We start from the raw sequence: 24,508 nt of genomic DNA, 5'->3' as shown, positions 1-24,508 counted from the left end.
GGCTTGCTACTCCTCTCTTCGCCGTCTTTAGGATTTCTTCGCTGTTTTTTTTTCCTATTAACGCCTTCTTCCTCTATCCCTTTATTCCTGTTTTCTCTGTTTTACGCAGTATATTTCGCAGCTTCTACCCACATTCTCCACGAAGTTGTCCAACGTATCGTATTAATGTACTTGTTCCGAACATCTGAAGGTGAGCACAGAAATTCCCGCTTTTTTCCTTCTATACTTTTCTTTGAGTTATCTTCTGAACTCCTTTCATCAATATGTCGTCGGTGTGGAGAACCATGTCTTCTTGGCCACTCCTCATAAAAATGTCGAGGAGACCCTACTAGCAGCATTTCTGTGAGCTGTTTCTAGCTTGGCTCTCAATGTAGACGGCCTCATGGATCCTGTTGTACAGTGTCGGAAAACATGGCTCCCGCAGACATAGAGAAAAAAGAAGTCTGGGTGAAGAGGAAAGTTTGAGAAGCCGACGGAAACCATTACAGCATTTGTTTTTGTTTTTCTTGTGGGGGGGGGGGGGGGGGGCGTTGTAGAATAAATGAATCAAGACTTTCAAAACACCATGAGGAAAGGCAGTAGTTAACGCATATAACAAATGAAGGACTGCATGACTCCGTTGAGCGCTTTGAACTATGATTGTCGTGGAAGTTCGTGTGTCTTGATTTAGCGGGCCAACATCGCAATCATATGGACTGGTTCGTTCGGACATGATTTGGGTAATTTCTTTCGGTTGAGTGGAAATGACCAGGGAAGTGAGTATCAAGTCTGCTCATTGAATTCTTCTTAAAAAAAGTCAATATATCTGCTGAAATTAAAAACTCCTAAATTCGAGGTGTTCCCGCTCTGAAAACCAATTATGTTCCCACGTAAGTTCCCTTCAATCCCCTCCTCTACGTACGGTTTTACACCGCCGGTTTTAAACAGGCTGCTGAAAATCCACCTTTCAGTCAGCATCTACTCCTCTCCCCTCGCTTATGTGCGCTTAACGGCGTCGGTAGCAAGATGCATCGCCAGAGGCGTCAGTCTTCGCACCAAACAGTTTAGAACTAACTGGGATGTATCACCAGTAGAATCAGAGAAGCCGACACCACGAAGGGCACAACTCTTCGCGCCAAGTGGAAGTACTTTGCATTAGCGGTGTGAATACACAACTGCCACTGCTGAGGAGACTAAGTCGAGGAGAGTCATTTACTATTGTCAGAGTATGATGATGACAGCCCGTAAAAATGCAAACTTACTGCAAGTATTGCGGTAGTTTCTCATCTAAAATGTAATCGCCCATGTTAAAAGCTAATATTCGGCAGCTGGAGCCAGTCTTGACAGCACTTAATGCTTGTGAGAATGGCCATATATTTCTGTCTTAGGGCTCTTAGGGCCCACACTCTCAGAGGAGAGCTTTTCAGAAAATGGTTCAACTGCTCTTCAGTACCAGAGAGAGGTCACGTGCTTATTGGTTCTGCGTGGCGAAGGTACATCACAAGACACAAAGGCAAGGAACAGAGCAGTGAGACACGCGAGCGCTGATTACGAATTGAATTGTATTTTAGAGGCACAAATAATATGTAATCAGAGAAGCGGGTGGTACATAGAGAGGCTGCGCGGCACGATAGTTCGGTTTAGTCGTTTGAATGAATAAATTATCACTTTTATCGTTTGCATCATTAGTAAATTGATGTTTTATTGATTGACATGAATGCACAGCCACTCTTGATATACCGCCCCTTTTTCGACTACATGTTGGTTGTGCCTACCAAGAAAAAAAAAAACTCAATTGATAGTCAGCGCCCGCGTGTCTATTTGACTGTTTCTGTCCCATGTCTTTGCGTCTCGCACTGTACCTTCCCCACACTCTTCAGTGCATTATTATCGGGATCTTGAAATGTGAAAGCACGAGGCAAGCTTTACGACATAAATTTCTAACATCTCGGGTCAACTTCAGGCAAGCGAACGTTTTACTGGCAACAGAAATAAGTGAAAACAAGTTCAAGATGGCTCGCTCACTCACGGTAATGCGCCTGATCCAGTCCCGTTGACACAAATAAATCTCTAACATAGCAACACTCATCCACTTCCCTTGCATCTTTGTACCAACGGTCAGCGCCAAAGACGGATGAAACGCGATCTAAAAAAAATAATAGGTTTAAAAGCTAGGCGGCTACAAAAAATCATCTTCGAATCACTCCACACGGATGTCTCACTGACGCTCTCATCATGAGCACTGTCATCGCGTTCCATTACTCCGTTACTGAGACACAAAGCCACAGGCCGCCTTCCCTTTGCGGACGCTGCTTCCTGGTGCGGCAATCCAGTCAACTGGACCCGAACTTGAAATGATGCCGCCGTCCATCCTCATTCTCGCAGCGAGCTTGTCGTCCGTGCGGCTTCGGGAGAGCTTCAGAGTAGTCTTTGTACCCTGCCTTCTCTTACGCCTAAAAGCTCTCCGTAGACAAAAGGACGGTTAGAATCGTCCGGCCGGACCCCTGTACCAGAAGGAGAGGAGTGGTGTGTGGCCACCACTACGACGACACCGCAGCACCCTCCCTTCTTTCCCTGTTCCGGCTACGTTCGATGGCCGTGCCTTTAACCGTGCTTTGAGCCCGTATACCGACCAGGCTGTACGTTAAAGGCAGCTCTGTGCTGCTGCGATGGCAGCCAACGATGTCCACGCTGATGGCGATGTCGATTCCACAAGCACTTGCCTTGTTTGGCTGCCCAAAACCCTCAGGGAAGGAGAGGAAGTGAGAAGGGTGAGAGCGTTGATGTCCGTGTCGCTTGCCGCGCCGGCTCGATTTTCTGCTTCCTCGCGGACGGCAGCCCCTCTCTGAGCAGGGGAGAATGTGAGAGCGGTAATGACTATTTGCTTTTCTTTTTTACTTATTTCACTCTCTTTTCATCTCACTCCTCTCAGTTTACCCTTACAGCCAACCTATTTGCGCTCGTTTTTCGAATATATATGTCTTCTTGTTTTTGTGCCCATTCTTTTTTATTTCTTTGTTCTCTGTTATTGTCAAGAGCGTCTTAAGAAACCGCCTGTACCGCCCCACCTCTAATGTCAAAGATGCAGTGAAGGGGTATACGGCGAAAACGTGAGGTTTTGTCACAGAGACAGACGCACTTAGTTTCTGCAGCTGAAGGCGACGCCTTGCCTCTATGCCTCTTCCTTTTCTTTATTTCGGGGGAGGGGGGGGGGGGGGAGGAGTGCCTTGCTCTTTTATCATTGGATACTTTGATTGTTTCGATCGCTCTATTTCACCCTCCCTCTCTGGCTCACACACAGTCAAGCATCGCTGCTGCTGTTTTTATGGCAGCCTTTTAGAGCGTCGCTTTGTTCCCACCAACGAGCTTATAATGGTGATGACGGCCGCAGCGCCGGCCCTTTTTGCTCCTTTTATAACGGCAGCCGCCGTCCCTCCTTTACGGTCATCAGCACTTCTCGGACCACTTTCTCCTCCCTCTCCACACCCCTTCCGAATGCCACTCGCCCGACATCTCATTTCGTGCATTTTTCCTTCTCGCCCTTCTTCCTCCCGAACGATAGCGAGACGCAAATTGCTACGGCTAAGCCTGCACCCACGTCCTCTCCCCTCGTCTCCTTCTGCGGCTGAACGAGAGAAAGCGGAAATCTCCGCTTGAGAAAGATACCGATTTACACCACCCTCTCTGAACCTGTTTCATTTCCTTTGTTTCGTCTTTTGATTTGGTCCCAGCCATCTCCGTTTTTGAACGCCGGTTGAACGTGACCGACGGCGCCCAAACAAAACTTTTCAGGCCAAAATAAGAAGAAAAATCTGACCTTTACGAGGAGCTGTCAGAAACATTCCTTCTCATTCTTTAACCTCACTTTATGTTTCTCTTAATGGCTGGCCCCAGCGATGATGTCAATGATGCGATCCCATTTGGCTTTGTGTTGGGGTGGTGGCTCTAGGTTCATGAATTCACTGCTCGCCCTATCGTGCTTTCAGTTTTGCGCACAATGGGAGAGCAGCTAGCCGGCAGCACTTCTGGGATTTCGCTCCAAATTACCGCTGAGCGAAATTTGATTGTAAGCTGGCGGTCGCGACATTAAAGCTTACTTTCGACCTGAAGCAGCGTTAACTCGTGTGGTCGCACAGATCAGCTCGTTGTGCCAGCCATTACGGAATACAAGCGCGTTTGCACTTTGTTGACCGAAATCATTTTACCCCGAGACCAATAGAAGCATCATCCGGAAGAAAATGTGTTGTCGGAAGCTAAAATTGCTGAATGGTTAGAGGGATGTGGCGTCACTGGACCTTAGCATTCCATTAGCTGATTCACTAAAGGAAATTGACGTCCGCATACAGGAGCATACGAGCGTTAAGTGCCATCACCTCCGGTACAGGCCCCCACAGCTGCTAATGATAACGCATTATCAACACACAATGGAGTAAGTCGTAGCTCTGAATTTTTCGGTATTTCAAGAAGTTGGAGGCCTAACTTCTTCACTGCATAAAGGGCACACAGAAGCGTACGTCTAGTCGACTTTCTTCTTGCACCCGCCACGCTGGCTCAATGACCATGGCGCTTACGTTGAAAGTACGGAGTCGTGGGTTCGAAAAAGCATGCGAGAAAAGTGTGAAACATCCATTTACTGAGTTCCAGCGTCCGCCTTTATGGCGTGCCTCATAACCACAGTGCATACTCGGCAAGACAAAATCTATGTTTCTTTCCATTTACTTTATTTTATTGACATCGGCATTCCGAGAAGGCATAGTGAGTAAAGAAAAGGGTAGAGATAGAGAGTGCAGATATTACTACTAGTTCAGCCCGACGAGATGCAGCAACATATCTTATAGTACTCGGCACAGCAAAAGCTACACCTTTTTAAGTGCGAACATGTGCGCCTTTTGCAACCGTTGCTAACAACTTCCATTAAACGACTTGCCACTTGCCACTCAGGGACAAGCCCTGAGGGTTGTCGGGGAAGAAACAACTTTGCGGAGATCGGCATCTTCAGTGATGAGCAAGAATTTATCTGTCCATTTTGTTCCTAAACACGTGATCTCTAAGCGAAACTCAGCCGCTTCTACTCCTCGGCAAACAAGCACCAGATCATTTTTTTGCGCATACACTCACACTTACGCCATAGAAAATTTTCTTTCTTGCGTGCCGTGAAGAGTGCACGGGAGTGCACACTTCACTATACGCAAAAGTTTGCTTAAACCAGTGTCAAAGGGCGAATTTGTGCAATGAAAAGAAATAAACGTCTACATTCAGCATTCACATCTCCGCTCTGAGCACCGCGGCATCATCCAAGATTTTTCGCTTCGCCTCGTACCTATTTATCTCCAGCTTTTTCACCTCGCTTGGCTTCTGAGAACATTTGTAAGCCTTCACAAAAGAGGTCGCGCCCACCGAAGTCTCCATCACTTCGCTGGAGTTGCGCGCGTGCGCTGTTGGCCTCTGGTTCCAGAACTTTGCTCTCAAAGACTGAATTCCCGCCCCGTCCATCAAAGCCTCCCAGACAGGAGCCTAGTCTAAACTCGGCCATCTAGCGATGCGAATACGATACGTACGTCAAAACAGGAGCTGCATACAACGCTCTGCGCGCAAAAGTTGCCCCTTTTACGAACGCTCACTGTTACTAGCATGCAGCACTTTCTATCGATGTAGATGCGAAAAGCTCTGTAGTCAATACATCGCAGGCATAACGACATTCACTTCTTTGCTTTACTTCAAGGTTGTGCGATAACAGCAATCAAACATGGTGAAATCACTAGGAACATTTTTATCGATTGTTTTCTTATAGAAGTTAGAAGAGGAACTGAACTTGTTGTAAACGAACACGTTCGCGTCTTCGACTCTGGACGCACGAAATTTACCAAAGCACTAGGTAGCAATTAAACTCGGGACTTTGCTGGTGTGGTAGCTCTGTGAGCTCTACGTTGAGAAAATTAAGAATGCTTGGTCCGTCCAACATAAGGGCTGCTTTGTGTACTGAACCGCACTGTTGTATACCTGTGTGCAATTCGATGGTACTTACTGGACTCATGTTCTGCAGCATGAAGCTTCGTCACCATGGAGTCCACTTCATGTCACCTTAAAAGACCAACAGGCAAATGATATAGAATGTGTATTTATTATCATGGGCTGTTTCGCTTCTCTCAAAACCGAAGGTAATTTCGCTGTACAGTTTGCGAGTTGTTTACTCGGGCAAGTCGACGTGTATGGCCCAAGCAGTCACACGCATATGTGCTTCATACGGAGAACACTCGCCTGAATTATGTACACTCGCACTCATGCAAAAACAACAGCCACAACAAGTATACTCACAACAGTCGCTACGAACAGAGCTGGAGGGGTGATAGATTCGAACGAACCCGGGAGCTGGAACAGGGAATTGTTCACTTCGGGGCGGTGTTCCCTGCGAGTTAGCATCTTTGTTAGCTTCATGTCTTTTCTTTTTTTTTGTATTAGATGTTAAGTCCGTTACGGAGCACCAAAGCGTCAGAGAAGAAGCTAAAAAGTAAAGAAAAAGAACACATTCAACGCAAAATGCTTTGCAGCATGAGTGTACGGCACGCGTGTTTACGGCTAGGGTTCATAAAACATTCGTCATCGTGCACGAACCACTCCATTTCTTCCTTCGAGCTCTCACCGTCTACAAAGCTTCCGCGTTGCGCGTAGAACAAATAAGTTTTTTATCTCACGTGCATCTCTCTTACCGTTCCCCACATATTTCGTCGGGGTCTCCCTTTTCCCACTGCTTTTGTGTCTCGAACTCGTTTTTGTCGTTGGCCGATGAAGAAAACATAGTGCGTAGGGAGTGTTTCGGTGCGGTCGGAAACGGCAGCACTACGACTCACACACAGAGCTGCGCACAGTATGTGAGTTACATGGGCAACAAATCTAAAAAGGCAAAAGGCAGTTATGCGTGAGGGAAACTGAAAAAGAAAACGACAGCTCCGGGTCACAGGTGCTCCTCCATCGCATGCAAGTACGCCAATAACAGAGCTCTCAGTGCCTCGGGCTGCGGCGGCTGCGGCAGGCATGGTCTCATCCGAGCAGAATTGTTTCTTCTCCCAGGCTAACACCGAAAGCTTGTGTGGCGCAGAGGCTGTTTCTTTTCTTATTCTGCTGTGCGTATTCTGTTCAAAAAGAGGGATTCACAGTTTATGACAAAGCTGGGAGAAACGAACGGCATTGGAAAGTCTGCCCTGCGTGTTCCCGTGCATGAGAGGAAAAGACCCCGGAGAAGTATAGTCGGAAAGACGAAAGATCGTGCTATAGAGAAAAAACGAACTGGATTGGGATAGGGAAATGACCTGTATCTAGGGGGAAGCATTGTGGTTCAAAAAAGAAGGAGAAAAACCTGCCAGATCAGAGAAAATCGCTTCCGAGAAATATTGAAGGAAGAAACAGGAAAGGACTTTCTACATGCTGTGCTTCAAGGAAATCTCTGATTTTTCGTGCAGTCTTCTTCGGGAAAAGAAACCAGTGCACAGGAATAATGGAATGCCCAGAAAGGCAAAGAGAATTTAGACCAAAGTTTTAAGGAAGGACTAAAAACAGATGGGCGAAACTAACATAATTACGATGTGCACTTTGAACACCCCTTATCTAGCTGATCTGTAGAGTGAATTTTGTTGGTTGTATTAAATCAGTTCCTTACATGTCACACATGGTAAGGGAAAGCAGTGTAGTATGAAAACACAGCAGGAGATGAACGCAGCGCAAAAGCGAATGCCTAGGTGAGTTTTTTTTTCTGGCACTGCATGTCGAAAGCAGCGACTTCATATAGGATATCGACATCTGGAAATTTGGGAGTACGGAAGAAAAGGCGATGGGGAGGCAACGGCAGCTTCTGCACAACGGAAATAAATTTCCTGGTTCCTGAGTGCCTCTACAAAAGCCTACCGGCACAGTGAAGGCGCGCGGGCAAGAGAAAGTAGGAAGAGTTTGCAAACGAAACTTAGGGATACAACAGAAACAAACACTTGATCGCAGTGCGAGAGAGAAACCAATTCTAAAAGGCTCTGCCCTGAGCACGGCGTCTCCCTTCTTCACGAAGGGTATAGCAGCAGATTACGATCAAGAACTGTTTGGAGATTATGAAGCACGCGATGAGGGAAAAAAGGGATAAATAGGGAACCCATGAGAAGCGATGTATGAAGAGAAACAGAGGGCTTATTCCGGAATACTTGCGAGGCAAGTGCATCAAGACGAAACTTCGAGAAATGGGTTGCAGCGTATCGCATATTGGTATCTGCGGAGAAGGAAGGAATAAAAAGGGGAGATGAAACACAATAATATGGAGGAAGACGAAGGTAAAGATATAGAAGACAATGTTATTGAACGCCTGCTTCCTTATTAAATGAAGGAAAACACAGGGTGATGTGGAGGGAAACAAGGAGCCGCTATTATATTTAGCGAAGCCTCGATGGAAGAAAGCAGTAATCGTATACCATCTCCTGATGTTAACAAGGAGGCAAGCATCTAGGACCGGCACAAAAAGGAATAATAGGAGTTCGAATAGCAGCAGCATACCAAGGTGCACCGAAGTTAACCCACGGACTGTGGCAGTGTGTGAGCGAAATTGATGAGTTTTTTTTTTTCTGCGCGATAGCACTTAATATGTAGTGGTCATTCCCCGCACTGCACCGCCGTGCGTTTGGTTGCACGAAAGGTTGCACGGGTAGAGCAAGCAATCTGTGTCTCACAAGGCCCACCATTGGCAGCACCTGCCGTCGCAGGGCAGTGGGGCATCGTTTAACCGCCGCACTACTACCCTAGGAGTGGTACGAGGACTCGCAGGGGTTTTTGAATGTAGAGATAGACCAATTCAGCATACATGGGCATTAAGCAATTATCGCTATGCGATAGACTTCCATCCGTGAACAATGGATTCGAACACCTGAACCAAAGTGCTAGCACACCTAATTCGGATTTCGCCGAAGTACTCAAACCGACCTTTTTTTGTTTCAAGAACGTGCCAGGTCCACGAATACAAGGAAAAGTATATATGAAAGACAGAAAAGTGAGACATTCAGGAGGCATGCACGCGGGACAGGCATTGTTTATAACGTCCATCGTCAAGGGTCGGGTCTGACGCGACGTCAAATGCCCGTGACAAACGACGCTCGTGTGCTAGTTGGAAGAAACAGCATCCTTCACCATCTGCTTCCCGAATGCCCTTCACAAGTTTCTCGGCTCGTTCTCGAACTTAAGATTCCTCTCCACCACCCATTCCTTACCAAAAACAAAGGGAAAGAAAAGAAAAAGATAACAACATTCCGCGCGCCTCATGTCCCGCTTTTCACGACAGAAAGGGACTCTAGAAGGGAGAGATTTTAACAATAGACGGAAGGAAACAAGTTTAGCGAGAGAAAGATAGAAAACAGAACAAACATGGAAAGTAGAAAAGTAGTTTTGAGCCTTTGAAGCTAAAACGCCGGTTTGCTGAACCGAGAAACGCCACAATTGCGCCTCAGCGCGACAGTTCAACACGCCTTTGTATGCAGATTAGGGGGGCAGCGTACGGGGTGCGTCTAGGACGCGCCATTTTCTCATTTCGAAGCTTGAAGCTTGAGGTTTGCTGTGGCTCTTCACCACCTCCAGATAACGGTGCCCTCTTATTTCGAACGGAAGACATCGCAAATATAAAGAAACCAAAAGGCAGAACGGGACAAGAAAAAAGTGGTGTACTGAAAGCGTTTACCGTCCGAGCACACCCACGCTCTCCCTTTTTTTTTTCTTCTGACGGGGTTAAGCCGGCGAACGCAAAAGGAACCGGAGCGAATATGCGTTTCCTTCGACGCTCAGTTGGCAGAAGACATGAGAGCGGTGCAAAAAGTCCCCTCTACAGCCGCCACTCGCAAGTCGCCTGCTGCCCCGCGCTACGCTTTGATACCGTCTGCTGTGCAATTTGCGTCTGCTTCGCCGCTCTTATCATCTCCCTCGCCCCCTCGGAACTTTCGCCTCTCTATGCTCCTTATATAAAAAAAAAATCAATAAAAAGAAGCCAAACACCTTACAGAAACAACTGCAGACGGCAAGCAAGCAAGAGCAGAGCTGCAGAGAGGTGACACGTCCGAAGCTCCTTCATTGAAGAGCAGAGGTACCTGCGCAGGCGGCACACTTGGGCACTTTGAACCGGCGCTCGTCTTATTCCCCTCGTGAGAGACTTAAGGACGCGCTAGACATCACCGATGCGGGGTGGCGGTGAGACAGCACGTTCTAGAAAGCAAAATAAGAGGACGGCGACGTACGAACAAAGAAAAGCGGGGAAGGAAGGGTCGATGGAGAGTTAAAGAAGAGCTGGTTTCGCGAAGTTCGTTTGTGTAACCGAGGCAGGCTGGACGGAACTTAAAAATTTCTAGGACAACAAAAAAAAAAAAAGCAGGGGTAGTGGGGCGAGGGACAAAAACTACAAGGGGTGAATGTGAAGGAGACGATCATAAAGAATTTGACGCCGAGAAGAAGAACTTTGGGGGCAAAAAAAGAGGAAAGGAAACAAAGAATAAAAGTAGTGGCGCGATTCTTCTTTTCCTTGTGTTCGTGTTGCTGGAGCTTGCGACTCTCTCTGTTATTTAAAGTCAGCCGCGAGACGCAGGACCATGCCATGAATTATGCGCATTGATCAGCAGTGGAGAGGAAGGAGTGTAAGGGTACGAAGCACGAAGGTCTCTCTTCAGCCACCATCTCCACCCTCTTCTGAGCTCCCCTTCTTGCCGAAGTCTTCACACCGCCACACTCCGATAAACAGCGGCGCACGTATGCTGCAGAGCCTCGCAGGAGGGAGTTGCGGGGATTTCCACTTTGACTTCCTCCAACGCGCCCTTTGTGCTGAATTCCCGGCCCTTGAACGCGCAGCTATCAGGCTGCCTTGCGCCAAGACTTCATCCTGAAATAGGAAGATATAAGGAAGAAAGCGCAAAGCGGGAAAAGAAAGGCTTACGGCCGCTTTAGAAAGCACGCCTCGACTCGTACTTCTTTTCCAATCGGCCCTCGAGGCCTATTTTTCGTTTCAGAAACCAACCTCCCCTCGAATGGCTTCTAGAGGATCTCGAGGTAGCTCCGACGCCAACTCGAGGGCTCGTCTCGCGCCAGACTGCTTGCAAATAAGGTGGACGTCGCATGATTTGCTCGCTGTATGATTTTTTTTTTCTATCCGTAGACAAAGATTTCGATGAACGCGCATACGATGCTGATGCTGGGCACCGTGTGCAAAAGTGTCCTCAATATGTTCGACCCGGAATTTGCGCTTAGTTACCGTGTTGCGAAGGCGCCCGCAGCTTGCAACTTCAAAGGCGTGCCTACACCTGGCGCCGAGCATGAGTAACCTTGGCCAGTCCTCCATTCCTTGTATGTTCATTCGCGCCGCGCTTACACTGCGCGGGCAAAGCTGTACTCGTTTCTGGGGAGTCCGTTCCTCTACTTCGGACTCATGCATTGAAACGAGCCACGTAGAAGCCGGTGACGTTTCACCGCAGGCCGTAGTGGGCGAGATAAATTTCACACATATCCCGATTACAGGCTTCCTCACACCATTCGTCAACGGCTTACTCATTCCCTACGCAGACGCTACGTCATCGGTGGTGAAGGCTGTCAGACGCGAAAGCGTTTCCGGCCGTTTCTCACTGCTGCTTTATCGTTGGAGTTTGCAAAAGTTGTCTTATCGGATTATCAGCATCGAGTTTATTTGTGATGTTCTGCAGATGGCAGAACGAGACAAAATATGCATGCACTATAGAAGGTGACATGCTATTATATAGATATTAAGTCGCTTTCATCTCTCCTGATACGCTATGGACGCCTTCTCGGTGGAGATGAGGTGGAGTAATCTATCTCAAGGCGCTCCTCGTGGGAGGAAACAGCGAGTGATGTCCTTGAATCCCAGCAGTCCATTGGCTGATGTATCGGCTGTTTTTTCACTCCCTGTAGCGGAGGCGGAACGTCCTGACAAAGCGAGTTTTCGACTTCTGAGGTTAGCCTCACATCTTCCCGCCGTTGTCGCCCTTGTTCCTGGCTCACTCCGCTTCATTCGAGAGTCACATCATGCCTGCCCACAGAAGAAAGTGCCACAGCGAAGCCTTCCGTCACTTTCCGGTTCAGCAGTGGCACTGCTGGGACAGGGGACAGTCTCTCCCTGCTTTTCATCAGAATGCTGGTCGCGCTTTCTGAAGTGTGTCCGCCTGGGGGCAAAAATATTTTATGAAGAAATGAGAAGACTCCTTATTGCCCTGGCATGCATCGTCTCCATCTTTTTCCTCGAGCGAAGTTCGTTTGGAGCTGTAAGTTAAGCGAGTCATGTTGCAATATATAAGCAGTGAAATGCGAACTAATTCTCCACTACCTATTGTGGTTTTTTCTTACTTTTATCCTTTCACCGCAAACAAGCATCTTCGTTTCTGCAAGGTGCTTTTAGGTTAGGAAGGAGAAAATGCGGAAGAGTAACGACAATCGATTGTGTTTTGTCTCCTTTTGTAACCACAAACCCCTTTCGGAGAAATGAAGAGGCAACCGTAGCGGTGGCATAGTGGTCTGAGCATCCGCCTCTGATGCGGAAGGTGCGGGGTTCGAACCCCAGCTCTGCTAAGTACCCATCGGTGATACAACGAGTACAAGCTTCCCCTGGCCTGGTGCTCGGCTTCTTTAGTGTGAAATGCTAGGGAAATGAGTCTTTCACCCCGCATTGAGTAGAAGAAAATACCTTGTGCCATGGCTCTCTGTGGCCACAGGTGCCCTTGCGCCATAAAAATCCGTCAACATCGTCATCAGAAGCGAAGAGTCTAAACCAACTAGCCCCACTAGCAGCGTTAGCGGCAGCAATCTGGGGGAGCAAATCTATTTTCTTATTAAAAGATAATGTCGCGTTTTGCTTCTACACATAACAATTATTTCATAACTATTTAGACCACTGAAACTGCGTTCATATGCGCTTAACTGCGTATTAGAATAATGTTCAACGCAGGCAGCAGAACTGATAAAGCAGTGTGGAGAAATATGTTTTCTTAAATCACAGGCAGCGTAAATCGCTACGGAACATCCATGTGCTTTCTTTGTGCTCAAGCCTCCCCATAGGTGTTCCTTTGCAGTAAATATCTATAAGATGGCCGACAATCCAGTTAGTGATTTTCTGTTGATCAACTCGACGTATTTTCACCTCTTTCCCTTCGAACATCTTATAATTTTGATCAGTAGAAACTTTTATGAAATCATATGCCTTCACTTTACACGCAGCTGTTATTTTGAAACGAGAAATGCGCCATCCTTGCTTTTTTGCATGCATTTATAACGAGTAATGCGCATCTGAATACACTCCTTTCCTCCTCTTTGTTCAAAAACATATTCAGATGTGCAAACGCCCAAGATCTAATCTGATTTACTTCGCGTATCGCTTTGTCTTTTGTCGCGTTTCTGCCTTGGACGCTCCAATTATTTTTCGCGAGGTTCATCGGAACCTTGTTTACTCCGAAGCTCATGGCCGTCAAGAGACGCACGTGACACTGCTTCTCCGTCCTTCATCCGATTTCAAGCTCTATCAGAGCTGTGCTTCATTTGGTTTAAACCCTTCAAACAAATACACAAATACATCTGACAGAGTGCATCTTTCGTAACATTAAAATCTCATACATCTTCTTGCGTGGCAAAGCAACGGACGGAATGGACTGAGCAAAAAAAAAATTAAATTCCGTCCAAGAGGAGTCGTAGAAAGGGTGTCATCCGGTGCCAGCCTTTCATTCTTCGTTTTATAAGGCGCACTTATGGTTTGAAGTCGGCTTTAAATTTTTAAACAACATCAAATGTATGGAGAAGTAAATCTCTGAAAGAAAAGAGCTGCAGCATTGACGCTGCTCACTGATGCATATATGCCAGTCGGTTGCGTAACGTTTCCAATGCTGGCAACGCTGTAGAGACGGGAGCTGAATATTAAAAGGCGAAAAAAAAATCGGGGATTCGCTGACGTGGAGTGATGCGCATTGAATTGGATCCTCTCTTCCGGGGTTGTTTATTCTCACACGGCACTCTGACTGTTCTTCTGTCGGGTTACACAAGAGGCTTCGTGGAGAGGCGCATTAAATATGTGCGCGGAGTTGCAGTATTCGATGGAAGAACACTGTTGTGAACCAGCGCCGACGGAGTCACACTACTTTGAAGTCTTTGTTCCAGGTGTTGCTGCAGCGTATACTGAAACAACGGTGGCACCTCGCAGCGACCGTTATTTTCGTACAATATGCCTATAAAAAATCTGCAATGCTCGCAAAGGTGGCTCCAATTGTTTCTTTCTGCGGAATGAATCCTGGCATAAAAGTTAAATTCTATACTTAACTATGACCTGCGGACATGCAGTGCCGGCGAAACGTTATGCCAGTGCGTCATTCCAATCCTGCCATTCTGTGTACAGAGTTGATCACACTTGTCTAGAGCGCTCTAGTGGTGCCGTCCGGTGGAAATAATGCGAAATTATAAAGTAGGCATTGACTTTCACTGATAATACTTGCGCTCGGCAGTAGCCTAATAGACATGTGCACCACGCAGGCACCAGCGCTTTACCCCCAGCGAAGCAGCTGCTATAAGATTCAACTTCATTCGCTCCCCAGCACATCGCTCGAGCTATCTAGACAAGTGTGATAGACTCTGTGCCGTTATGCTAGCACTGTGCAGTGTGGAGCATGTGCGTACTAGAGGGCATGATACCTGTAAAACCTTCGTGAAGCGTACAGATCACACAGCTCGTTGTTGCAGCACTTTTCAGCGGAGGGATATCCTTGACACGCGTTGATGCTGCTGTAAAGTCAATCACATCCGGAGCGACAGTATTTCTTGAAGCAACGCTCAGACTTATAGACCTCTGAGTCTTCTCTGCAGGGCTCAAGCTTTCCTATGCCCAAAGGCAAGAAACAAAATATGAGGTTACCCCCGGGGCTCCAAAGTTCACACCATGCGCGCAACTGCAGTTCTATGCACGTCGAAGGCGCTGAGACACGAACAATTCCGGACAGTTCCGAAGAGTTCCGAACAACTGCGCACAAATAAATTAGGCACCTGCCTGGGAAAGAAGGTTTCAAGCTGCGCTTCCAAGCCCTACCTTCTCGGCTTCTTCTCAGGCTTCGCATTAGACAGCCGGCGAAAGCACACTTTCTGACTCGCAGGTTGCTTACGATGTGCTGTGTTCTTTTTAATTTTTGTTATCATCAGTACGGCATCGCTTTGAACCTCGCAGCAATATACAATGTGAGTTAGCTGCTCTTTTTTGTTCCAGTTATTCAGAGTTAAACATGTCCACATCAAGATACGCTTCAACGCTTGCGAAAAAGCTCGGCTGATTCATGTCGGCGCATTTTCTTGGTTCGTTTTGTTCCAGTCATTCTTGGAGACAACCACTCCGGACCTCCTTCCAGCCTTTTGAAATGTAGACTTCCGCTGCGCACTTGCTCCCCCTCAGACGCGGCATTTTTTTTATCTTTACATTGCTACCTACGATGTTACTCGAAAACATCCCAGAGGGTCCCTGATAACTGCAGCGCGTTGATGTGACGCAGGCTGCAACGGTGAGTTTTTACTCGTGGCCAACCTTGTCGCATGCCGTCGCTTCCTTCACTAGGCTGCCGTAAATTATCTTTTCTTACTCGGTATTTCTTGCTTCTTTTCGTCGATAGTCGTTCTCCGTGCTTATGGGTTTCTGCTCTGGAGTGCTTCCGAACTTCACGTTCTATATTTGTACATATTCCATGCAAGCAGATTCGCACACCACTTTAATGCATGCAGTATTGAGTCGTTGTGTTCGAGGTGTAGATTGAGATTAGATTTGCACAGATCAGTATGCCGAAAGCAAATCATCGCAGTCGCGAATGTTTTTTTTTTTTTTTTCACCGTACATACTTCATTGCCGTGACTATATATTTTCTCGCATGTGGGCTCTTCGCTTTCAATAAAACCACATGATCTGGTTATTTCACATGAGAAACATCGTGAATTTTCTGGTGTGCAGGCAGTAGCTGAAGGCACTAGTTACCCGTGAAGAGTGCTTTTAACTTAGCTTAGAAATAGAACGACTGCCACGAAGAAAACAGTACTAGCAGTCACACGTTTCCTCGCCTTTACAACGCCTTCCTAACAGTTTTCATGAATGGGAGCTCAGTCGCACACGTTCCTTTATTTGAGTGTTATGTCACAGGAAATATCCGCGTGTCTACCGAAGGTACTGTCCTCTGTACAGCTCGACAGACTTGGGAAAAAGAGGGTATAAAGTGGGGAAAGATTGGACTTGCAAATTGAGCACGCACATCTGTTGCTGAACACGGACGTTTTCAGCTTGGTAAGCTGAGAGTAACCGTCTAATAGATAGGGCTAAACCCAGAGCAGCCTACAACGCATGTTGGTGGGTTGGAACAACATGGGTTCAGTGCGGGTTTCGCAACTCACCAAAAGCCGGTGCACTGCAGTTGTCAGTGCCAAGAGATCATTAGCTGACTGCGCGTGCTTTACTTGGCTGTGTGGGAATGGCATAGTAGGGAAGTTTATTTCGTCTTAATGTTTCTTATAAACAGGACTTCGGGAGGCAGCCTAAATGAGCTCGTTGTTGAAGTTCAGACTGTTTCGTGTTTGCAAGGAAAGCTGCGTTTCTCATTAACAAGCCTGGCACCCAGAGCTAATTGAGCGTAATGGCAGAAGCAACAAATCGGGAACAAATATGAATTGCAGATTGTCCTGTTCACCGTCCTTTCGGCATTGTGATTGAGGTGCCACAGCACTACTACGAGGCATGCGTCATCACTCCCTGATTCATTAGCCAGCCCGATTCTCATCCGGGAGCCCCACCAAGAAAAATAATGGTATAATTTCGTCTCCTTTGTCGCTATAAGTGCGGCTCCCACTGCGTTGCATGCCGTGTTCTGCTCGACTTCGTCTCGCTCAGGCGTCTCTCGACGCGTATAACCGAACTTCGCTACACACTGACACACCAGTGCTGGCGGTTAATGAAAATTCATGAAGTAAACCGTCTTTAGGAATGCCGACATTAAAATTCACAGTTCTCAAAAGTTTAGCAGTTTTTTGGAGTATAAGAAGTCTGGTAATGAATGAATGAATGAATGAATGAATGAATGAATGAATGAATGAATGAATGAAACTTCATTTCCATCAAGGATGCGCATTAGAGGATGGTGCCTTGAGCACCGGGTGGTCTTCCCTGGGGCGGGTGTCCATTGGCGCTCGCGGCCAGCGTCGCCTGCTTAACCTAAAGAAAGTTGTCTTTAAGGTGGGCGCCGGTCAGAATAGTCTCCTGCTGAAGTAAGAAGCGACTAGTTTGTGGAGTTTGAGTGGAGGTGACAGTTCATAAAAAATTAAAACAAAAACAGCTGCTAGGTAATGGACCAAATGCTACTTATATCTTATTACATGCTCACAAGAGGAAGAGATGAAAATTCCTGTCAACGTTTGTTTCATTTATAATGCATTTAGGGGCGTCGGAAGGTTCCCTTGTATACGCCCACCGTTTTTTTTAAATGATACGCCCTGTAGACTGGAAATAGACATTTGACTTACGCAGCGTCCACAGCTGCTGCGTGCACCGCAAGCGCTTGGTAAAAATAAATAAATAAAAAATTACCTGATTCAGAAAAACGGTAAAAATTAAAAGAAGAAAGAATAGAAAAAAAGCAAATTAGACAGCCGGGCAACTAAAATAAAATTTTCAGCTTAAAGAATGACTGCTTATTCTATCCATTCTCTTCATTTAATCTGATGTGCCCCGCCGAAACTGTCTAATAAATCCTTTGAAGTGAGCGCCATTATTTACAAATCCTAAATTGGGTGGCATTGCGCTGCAGTGCTACGTACATGTAAGCTCTGCAGCACTGAGAGTTACAGCCTTACACTACAGCCTCAAAGAAATCGATAGGCTACAAGAAGCCAATCTGACAGGCGTGAGCCTAAGCTTCTCCCTTGTTTCTCTCGTCCTCCTTACAAAAAAAAAAAAAAAAAACTCAAGTCTTGCAACATCACCTGTTTTCAAAGCCAGTCTCTTCAGCCACGCAGTACCGACTAACGCAATGCGCCTCCGTTGATACCCGTATTTTTAATCCCTTGCGGGGCTGACGCCAGCCAGATAAGACAGCTCGCCCGCACTACAACGACCGGTGACACACCGCTGGAGAGCTCTTCTTCTTTCCAGCGTCGGGTCAACGAAAGAAAACAGAACCCTATCGCTTAGGCGCTTTCACAACACGCAGCAGAAATTCTCATGATCCTACCTTACGCTTGTTGCCTATCATCACGCGTAGAGCGTTTGCAAGGTAGGAGCTCGCATCTGATTCATGGGCATGAAACTGGAAGTAGGAGGCGTGCCTCACTCACAAAAGTTATATCTTATCTCAAAATTTGTTGGGTTCATGAAACTACCACTAACCATTAACCATTAACCATCGGGAGCGTCAGCATTCCTTTGGACTGCGTCCATTCCTATGTTGGCAAGGTGTTATCAAGTACAATAAAGCAAGCCAGCAGCCTGGTGAATGTGGGAGTAAGACTAACTGCATTCTTGTAAGTGTATTAAGAATGAAAAGAAATCACTCGAGTTGCTGATCGACACAGTGCAAAGCATAGAACCGAAAACCAGACGGAAAAACAACTTTGATGTGAAACAGTTGAAACCTAGACGCCTACGAAGCCACCGTTAGGCTCACAAAACAGGTTGCTGTGTTGTTGCAAAACGTCAGATTTTGACAGGAATGGTCGGTGTAATTTTCGTATTTCCAGATACCCTGGCTGCCTGATGAGACGGCGAGACACTCTAAGATTTATCGGCACTAATCTTGTGCACAGTTTTGAGGGCCCTGCGTAAACCTCGTAAATTTCTCTCCACTACGTTCAAAATGCAAGACGGAGTACTGTTGTCCTGGTGCCCGCATTGGGTACGGCTATTAACCAAGCAACGGTTCTGGCTGATCAGAAACGGTTGTACCGAACGAGTCACTCTGTTGAATGCAGTGGTTAGTAGCGCACGCCGCCGCCATGTCTACCTTTTGGAATGCTGTACAGGATCTCGGGGCTGCAAACGTAGAGATAAGATCCTGTCGAAACCTTTTCCGCCATCCTTCGGTAAAAAATATCCCCCCCCCCCCCCCCCCCCGCCACGCAAACACACACACACCGACCCTACAATCCACGCTGCAATCAAGGAAATGAACAAGCTGCATTCGTTGTCATTGGCAACGCGCTGAGCCGCCTCGATTTAATTGAGCGTCCACTATTGTTTTAATCTTGTCTTCGTCAATCGCTGTCATATTAATGATCTCGTATCTCATTTCTCTGCTCCAATGTTTGTTTTGTGTGCGCACAAACTGCCGTGGCGAGCTTCTCTTGAACTTCTCTATGACGGCCTACTTTCTCGTGTAGGTCGGCTGAGACAGCGTGTGCTGGCTGGGTCTTTGTTTTGGTGGCTTCTTTCCGCACATTTGATGTATGTTTTCATCTTTCCAGTCTCATTTCTTTTGCGGTGAGGGGGGAATGTGCTACGTGATCTGGAGCTGTAATGTACTTACTACAGCAAGTTGTTGTTACGAAACAAAAATGTGCTCTTCGGATTTGTTCTTCTAGGGTTGGGTTACTTTCTTAATGAAGGATAGGAGAAAGAAAGCTAAGTTTTCTTAGCCTCTTCCTGGGCTTGCTTGGACAAGGTATGTTGCAACTAGCGTTGCTGTAGTTGCGTAACTGTAAACCCTGCTCACGTGTGCTGCGCTCGCATTCTTTTTTGTCTCAATCATTTCACCACTTGGGAAACGTATAGAAAAAAATAAAAATAAAATGGACGAAATTTAGACTTCAGGGAGGGCGAACTGGGGAGCTCAGCAGCTTTCTTTTTTATACTTTCTACTGAATTGCATCTTGACTTCCAAACTTACCGAACTGTTTCATTGACGAAAGAAGGAAAAAAAGGGCTTTCTTACCCAACCTAATGACTGCCGTTTCGATGCAGCGTTGAGGCATCTTTGACGTTTCGGTGCTGACTGTGCGCAAAAATGTTCGAGAGAGAGGTAAAGAAAATGCCCACATAAGGACATTGCGTTGTAGCGATTGGACGCTTCATTTGAAGAACAAAGCGAAAAATTTTGAAAGAGCTCTCAGAAGAGGTGATAGTTCTGGTTTATACTTTGAATCTTGTTAGCTTTTTAAACAGAACAAAAATCACCCCGGCTGAGAATTACGGCAGTCATCGAATAGAGAGTATTACGTAATGCGGCACCTGTCTCTTACGATATGACATGTCATGATGCTGTGACCAGCAGGTGCTCGGTCAGGGCCAGAAATCCACCCCCCCCCCCCCCCAAAAAAAAAAAAGAAAGATTGTTTACTTATGAACCATGCGGGTGAAGAGTGTCCTGCGGCTTTATGTTACATCCCTCGTCCAACCAACGTAATTTATCAAAGTTGACAACGCCCCTGAAAGCATGCAACATGACTAACCTTGGGTCGAACTGGCGAGCACCTTGTCGATGTTGTGTTTAGTTAACATGAATTGTTTCAGCTTTGTCCACGTTAACACTTTAAGGTGGCCGAAATCAGTGCATCCACGTCAGGACAATAGCTTCCACTAGTGGTTTTCCATTAGCCTTGTTCTGCGCAAGCCGCCACAACCTTAACCCCGCTAAAATCCTGACTTAAGAAAATCAGTTCACTCTCCGTTCATAAATCTATGTTCAGCCTCTGTGCGGCGTCTATATGTTCCTTCTTTGTCCTGCCGCCAAAATTTAAAACGCTATTTTAAATGACACCGTAATAGACGACTCCGGAATAACTTTGGCCACCCGGGGTTACATAGCGCGGGCTAACATCGCACAGCATACGAATGTTTTCGCATTTCGCCTCCATCCAAATGCGTGTCTGCCTCGGATGGGATTCTGTCTTGCAATCTTCGGTTCACTAGGCGAACGCCAGAGCTACTCAGATGCCGCGGCGAGTCCGTCGGTAACTGCTAAAAATGCGCTGCAATTAAGTACTTACGATAATGACCTACTTTTCTATACCCGTCTGTAGCGTGGAATCAATTTTATCACGCCAATTGGCAATAGGATATCTGCTACTGATACCACAATTTTCTCCCTACGTAGTATTTTATGTTAATTGCCAGTTGGCTGTTATTATCTTCATTGCATTCTCTAATCCGAGCTTTTTTCCTTTTGTTCCTCAATTACATCCTTAGCTTCTCAAAAATTTTCTTAGGGGTACCAAATCACATCGTGCGATAACATTAGAATATGTTGCGAAGTTGTTACTATGTTATAACATTAGAAGATGTTGGTACCTTTACCAGAAGGCGCGTCACTTCCGATCTAGTGACGTCAGTTCTCTTCAGGCATTGGTAATTACCACGTCTGATGACGTCTCATGCCTAGAGCCAATCAGCGATTTTTATGACCGACGACATTTTCTTCTCGATGAGGCTTTTGGTGCTTTTACAGTAAAACATTCTTCTTGCTACGTGCAATAAATTTGAGGTGCCCTGGACACGCACTAACGGGCTTCTGTCCTCTTCCCCTTCCTCCTTTTCCCATTGCGTGATGCAGGCGTGCTGGTGTTCTGGTCCCCGTTCCACGACCCGCGCGTGCACGAGAACGCGCCGGCTGGCGTGCACGTGACCACCGTGCGAGCGCTTGACGAGTCGGCGCCCGGCAAGCCCGTCGCCTACAGCCTGCTGGACGTCAAGGACTCCAGCTATTTCCACCTGAACCACATCACGGGGAACATGACCACCGCGCGACCCATCACCCGGAAGGTCGGCGACAAATACGAGGTGGGTGCCACGAGGGTAGCAAGGGGCACACTGGAAGACAGTACACGGCTAAGAGGGGCCATTTGGGCCCTTCTGTGCCCTCTCTGGAATATTTAATAGTGGCTGCCGCTTGAAGCGTTCGTAAAGAGTAGATGCAATCATATGGAGGTTTCTGATCATTCTCAGTAGCGAAACTCTACATACGGCTCAAGAATCAAAATTTATCCCTATGATTGTGGATAAGATCGACGGCGAGCATATTGTCCTGCTGCTTGCGTCATTCAGATGAACTGCCGAAAGTAATTCAAAGATGTGTTCAGCCAACAGCTGGTTGCACCGATTACATGTCGTGCTGCAGTCTGCTGGCGTCCAGAAAATGTTCACAAGTTCTGGAAACGGACTCAGCCGGGCTAGTCGGTTCATCTCCTTTCTTCGCCTCATTTCATAGCGTCGCCTTCTGCCTTAGCATTGCTGTCCGTCGTGTTCCGCTTTTTTCTTGTCTGTTGTGTTTTTTGAGCTCGTTTCTTCAGAACAAGGCACATCAGTCGTCCGCCTCGGTATAACAGGCGTAAATTACCCATAGGCGAGAAGTGAAGAGTCAAATTGGGGATGGTTTGTTAAAAATACGACCCTAGAGATTATCAGGACGTTATAAATAACGTCCACATTTACTTCATGTATCGCAAAATCTACCAACGTTGGCCTGTGATTACGTAAACCATAAGTCTGTGTTACAGTAATGCCAGTACTTCGGAGACATGTGCTATCTAACCCCAGCAGAAGCAACACACATGCTTGACTAATACTTTGTTAACTACTTATACATTATACCAGATTGATTGAGCAAGCAAGAGGCGTAGGTCAAAGGCCTCTACGATGCACTAGCGCGTCTTCCACGGCTGAACTCTTTGGCAGTTCGAGCAGGTTGTAGTTGCAAAATCAGAACGCTGTATGTCCCGCTGATTCGTTCGCAACTCGATTTGCGCGCCAGCTGTTTTCGGCAGGCTGGGCGATACGCGCGGGCGGACCGTAGCTGAGAGCGACTGATTCTCTCAATGTATTGCGCAGCTCAGTAGACTGCCTCTCCGGCACCGAGCAAGCTGTTGGATGAAGGCGGATCATCTTTCTGCAATCCCTTCGAGCCGAGCCATTTTCTAGCAAGCGGGCGAAACATTTCATCCGGTCGCCTCTATTGCTACTCGGCGTCCAAAATTGTACGCTGCCTTCCCCCGCCGTGCGAGTGTTGGAGCTCAGCGACAACCTGCTTTGAACGTCGCAGGTCTACGATCTTGTCCAAGCAATAAGAAATAACCAATCTTAAAAGCATCTTCAGAGTTCTTGCGAAAACTTGCAGCAGACAGCGCTTAATAAACAAAAAAAAAATGCAGATGGCAATGCTGAAAAACATCGGCGGAACGATTTCAGTTTTCGAAAGTGTGAAACTTGTGTTTGTTATTGACGAATAGTCGACGAACTTCCTTCTTAATCTTTTTGCTTATTTTTTAATCTTCTAGAAGTAGTGTCTTGAGACTAGTGAGAATATGAAGTTCGTGAGTTTTCTTCGCTGCCTGGAGAGAACTCATAAAACGGCTGCTTCTTTATTAGTCAAGTTTCTGCCGTCTTCCAATTTGGTAGAGCAGAATAAGCACGATATTATGAAACTCCCTACTAAGCTTGGAAGAGCAACAGGACACCGGTTACTAAATGGGAACTTAGGCCAGGAATAAAAATAATTCTTTTTTTTTTATCTGGGCATATCCCGGCTTCTCGTGAGCGACAGGCACTATACAACAAGAACTCCGAAGAGCGCAATGAAAGAAACTTTCAGCAAAAAAAGAAAAAAAACGGGGCAGGAAGATCATTTCACCGGGCTCAACTCTGCATCCCTTTCGCAACGGCTTCTCCAAATAGGGCATTCTGGAAAGCGAGCAATTATTTCGAGAGCTCGGTTCTTCCCCTGCAGGCAATCGCAAAGCAAACAAAATGCCGTGAAGAACTCAGAAGAAGGCGATGTACTTTGCTTCGCGATGGAAACTTCGCCCAGCATGTTCAAGGCTCTTCTGAGCATCGTCCTCTTTCAGTATCCAGAGCGTGTTCGTGTCGTTCGCAGTTTTTTTTCTTCAATAGCTCTCAAACTGCTGCGATGTTCCTATTTAGGCACTGCCAGGCCGAAGTCTACGCGTCTTCACTCTTCTTCAGTTTTCCGCTTGCCTGCGCTGCATACTGCGCAGCGGAGCGATGTGTGTTGACGTCACGGGCGGGTCTCTTGGCAGCGACTCCCGGCTAACAACTTATCCCGTCAGCGGCAGAGACTTGCAACGCAAAATAGGCAAGACGGTGACGTTGAGAGCAAAGGAACCAGTGCACCAGCCAGCAAAGTCTGCGAGAAAGCCCGGAGGCTGCATGCTGAAGAAAACAGCAGTATCGCAGGAAGATTGTCGGGAACTATCGTCGACGCCAAACTTTTTTTCTAGAAACAGCCCTCCGGGTGCATCTTTGCTGAGATTCATTTGCGAAGCTAGGAGTCTTTATCTGACATAAGTAAAACTGATGCGTCTTCTTTCGTTGTTATTTGTAGTTTGCCTGAGGCGGAAACTTTTCGCGACATGAAAGGCAGTCGGTTTTTTTGAAGAGACATGTCGTAAATATTTCAAAACACCGATATTGGCCAGCTTGGGAACTATGCGGCATGCATTATTAAAGAATAGAGCAAAAAAGAAGCAATAATTGCTAATACTGTCGATGATTGAACCTACCAGCGTTATATTCTAA

At 46.7% G+C, this 24,508-nt stretch overlaps 1 protein-coding gene across 2 annotated transcripts in view; it reads left to right on the top strand.

The window, feature by feature from the left end:
• Positions 1-24,508, top strand: part of LOC149336094 (uncharacterized) — a 250,884-nt gene that overhangs the window by 160,496 nt on the left and 65,880 nt on the right. For both annotated transcript variants that reach the window (XM_089554654.1, XM_089554653.1), the window contains exon 2: positions 21,531-21,757. In XM_089554654.1, the coding sequence (XP_089410780.1) occupies positions 21,710-21,757 (48 nt within the window). In that variant the 5' untranslated portion in view covers positions 21,531-21,709. The remainder of the gene's footprint in view (positions 1-21,530; positions 21,758-24,508) is intronic.

Source organism: Amblyomma mixtum, chromosome 7 (assembly GCF_055824585.1).
Source record: "Amblyomma mixtum isolate Tamu chromosome 7, ASM5582458v1, whole genome shotgun sequence".
In the NCBI taxonomy this organism is placed as follows: domain Eukaryota; kingdom Metazoa; phylum Arthropoda; class Arachnida; order Ixodida; family Ixodidae; genus Amblyomma; species Amblyomma mixtum.
Note: the sequence above shows the minus strand (reverse complement) of the source record. Positions and strands in the feature narration are given on the sequence as shown.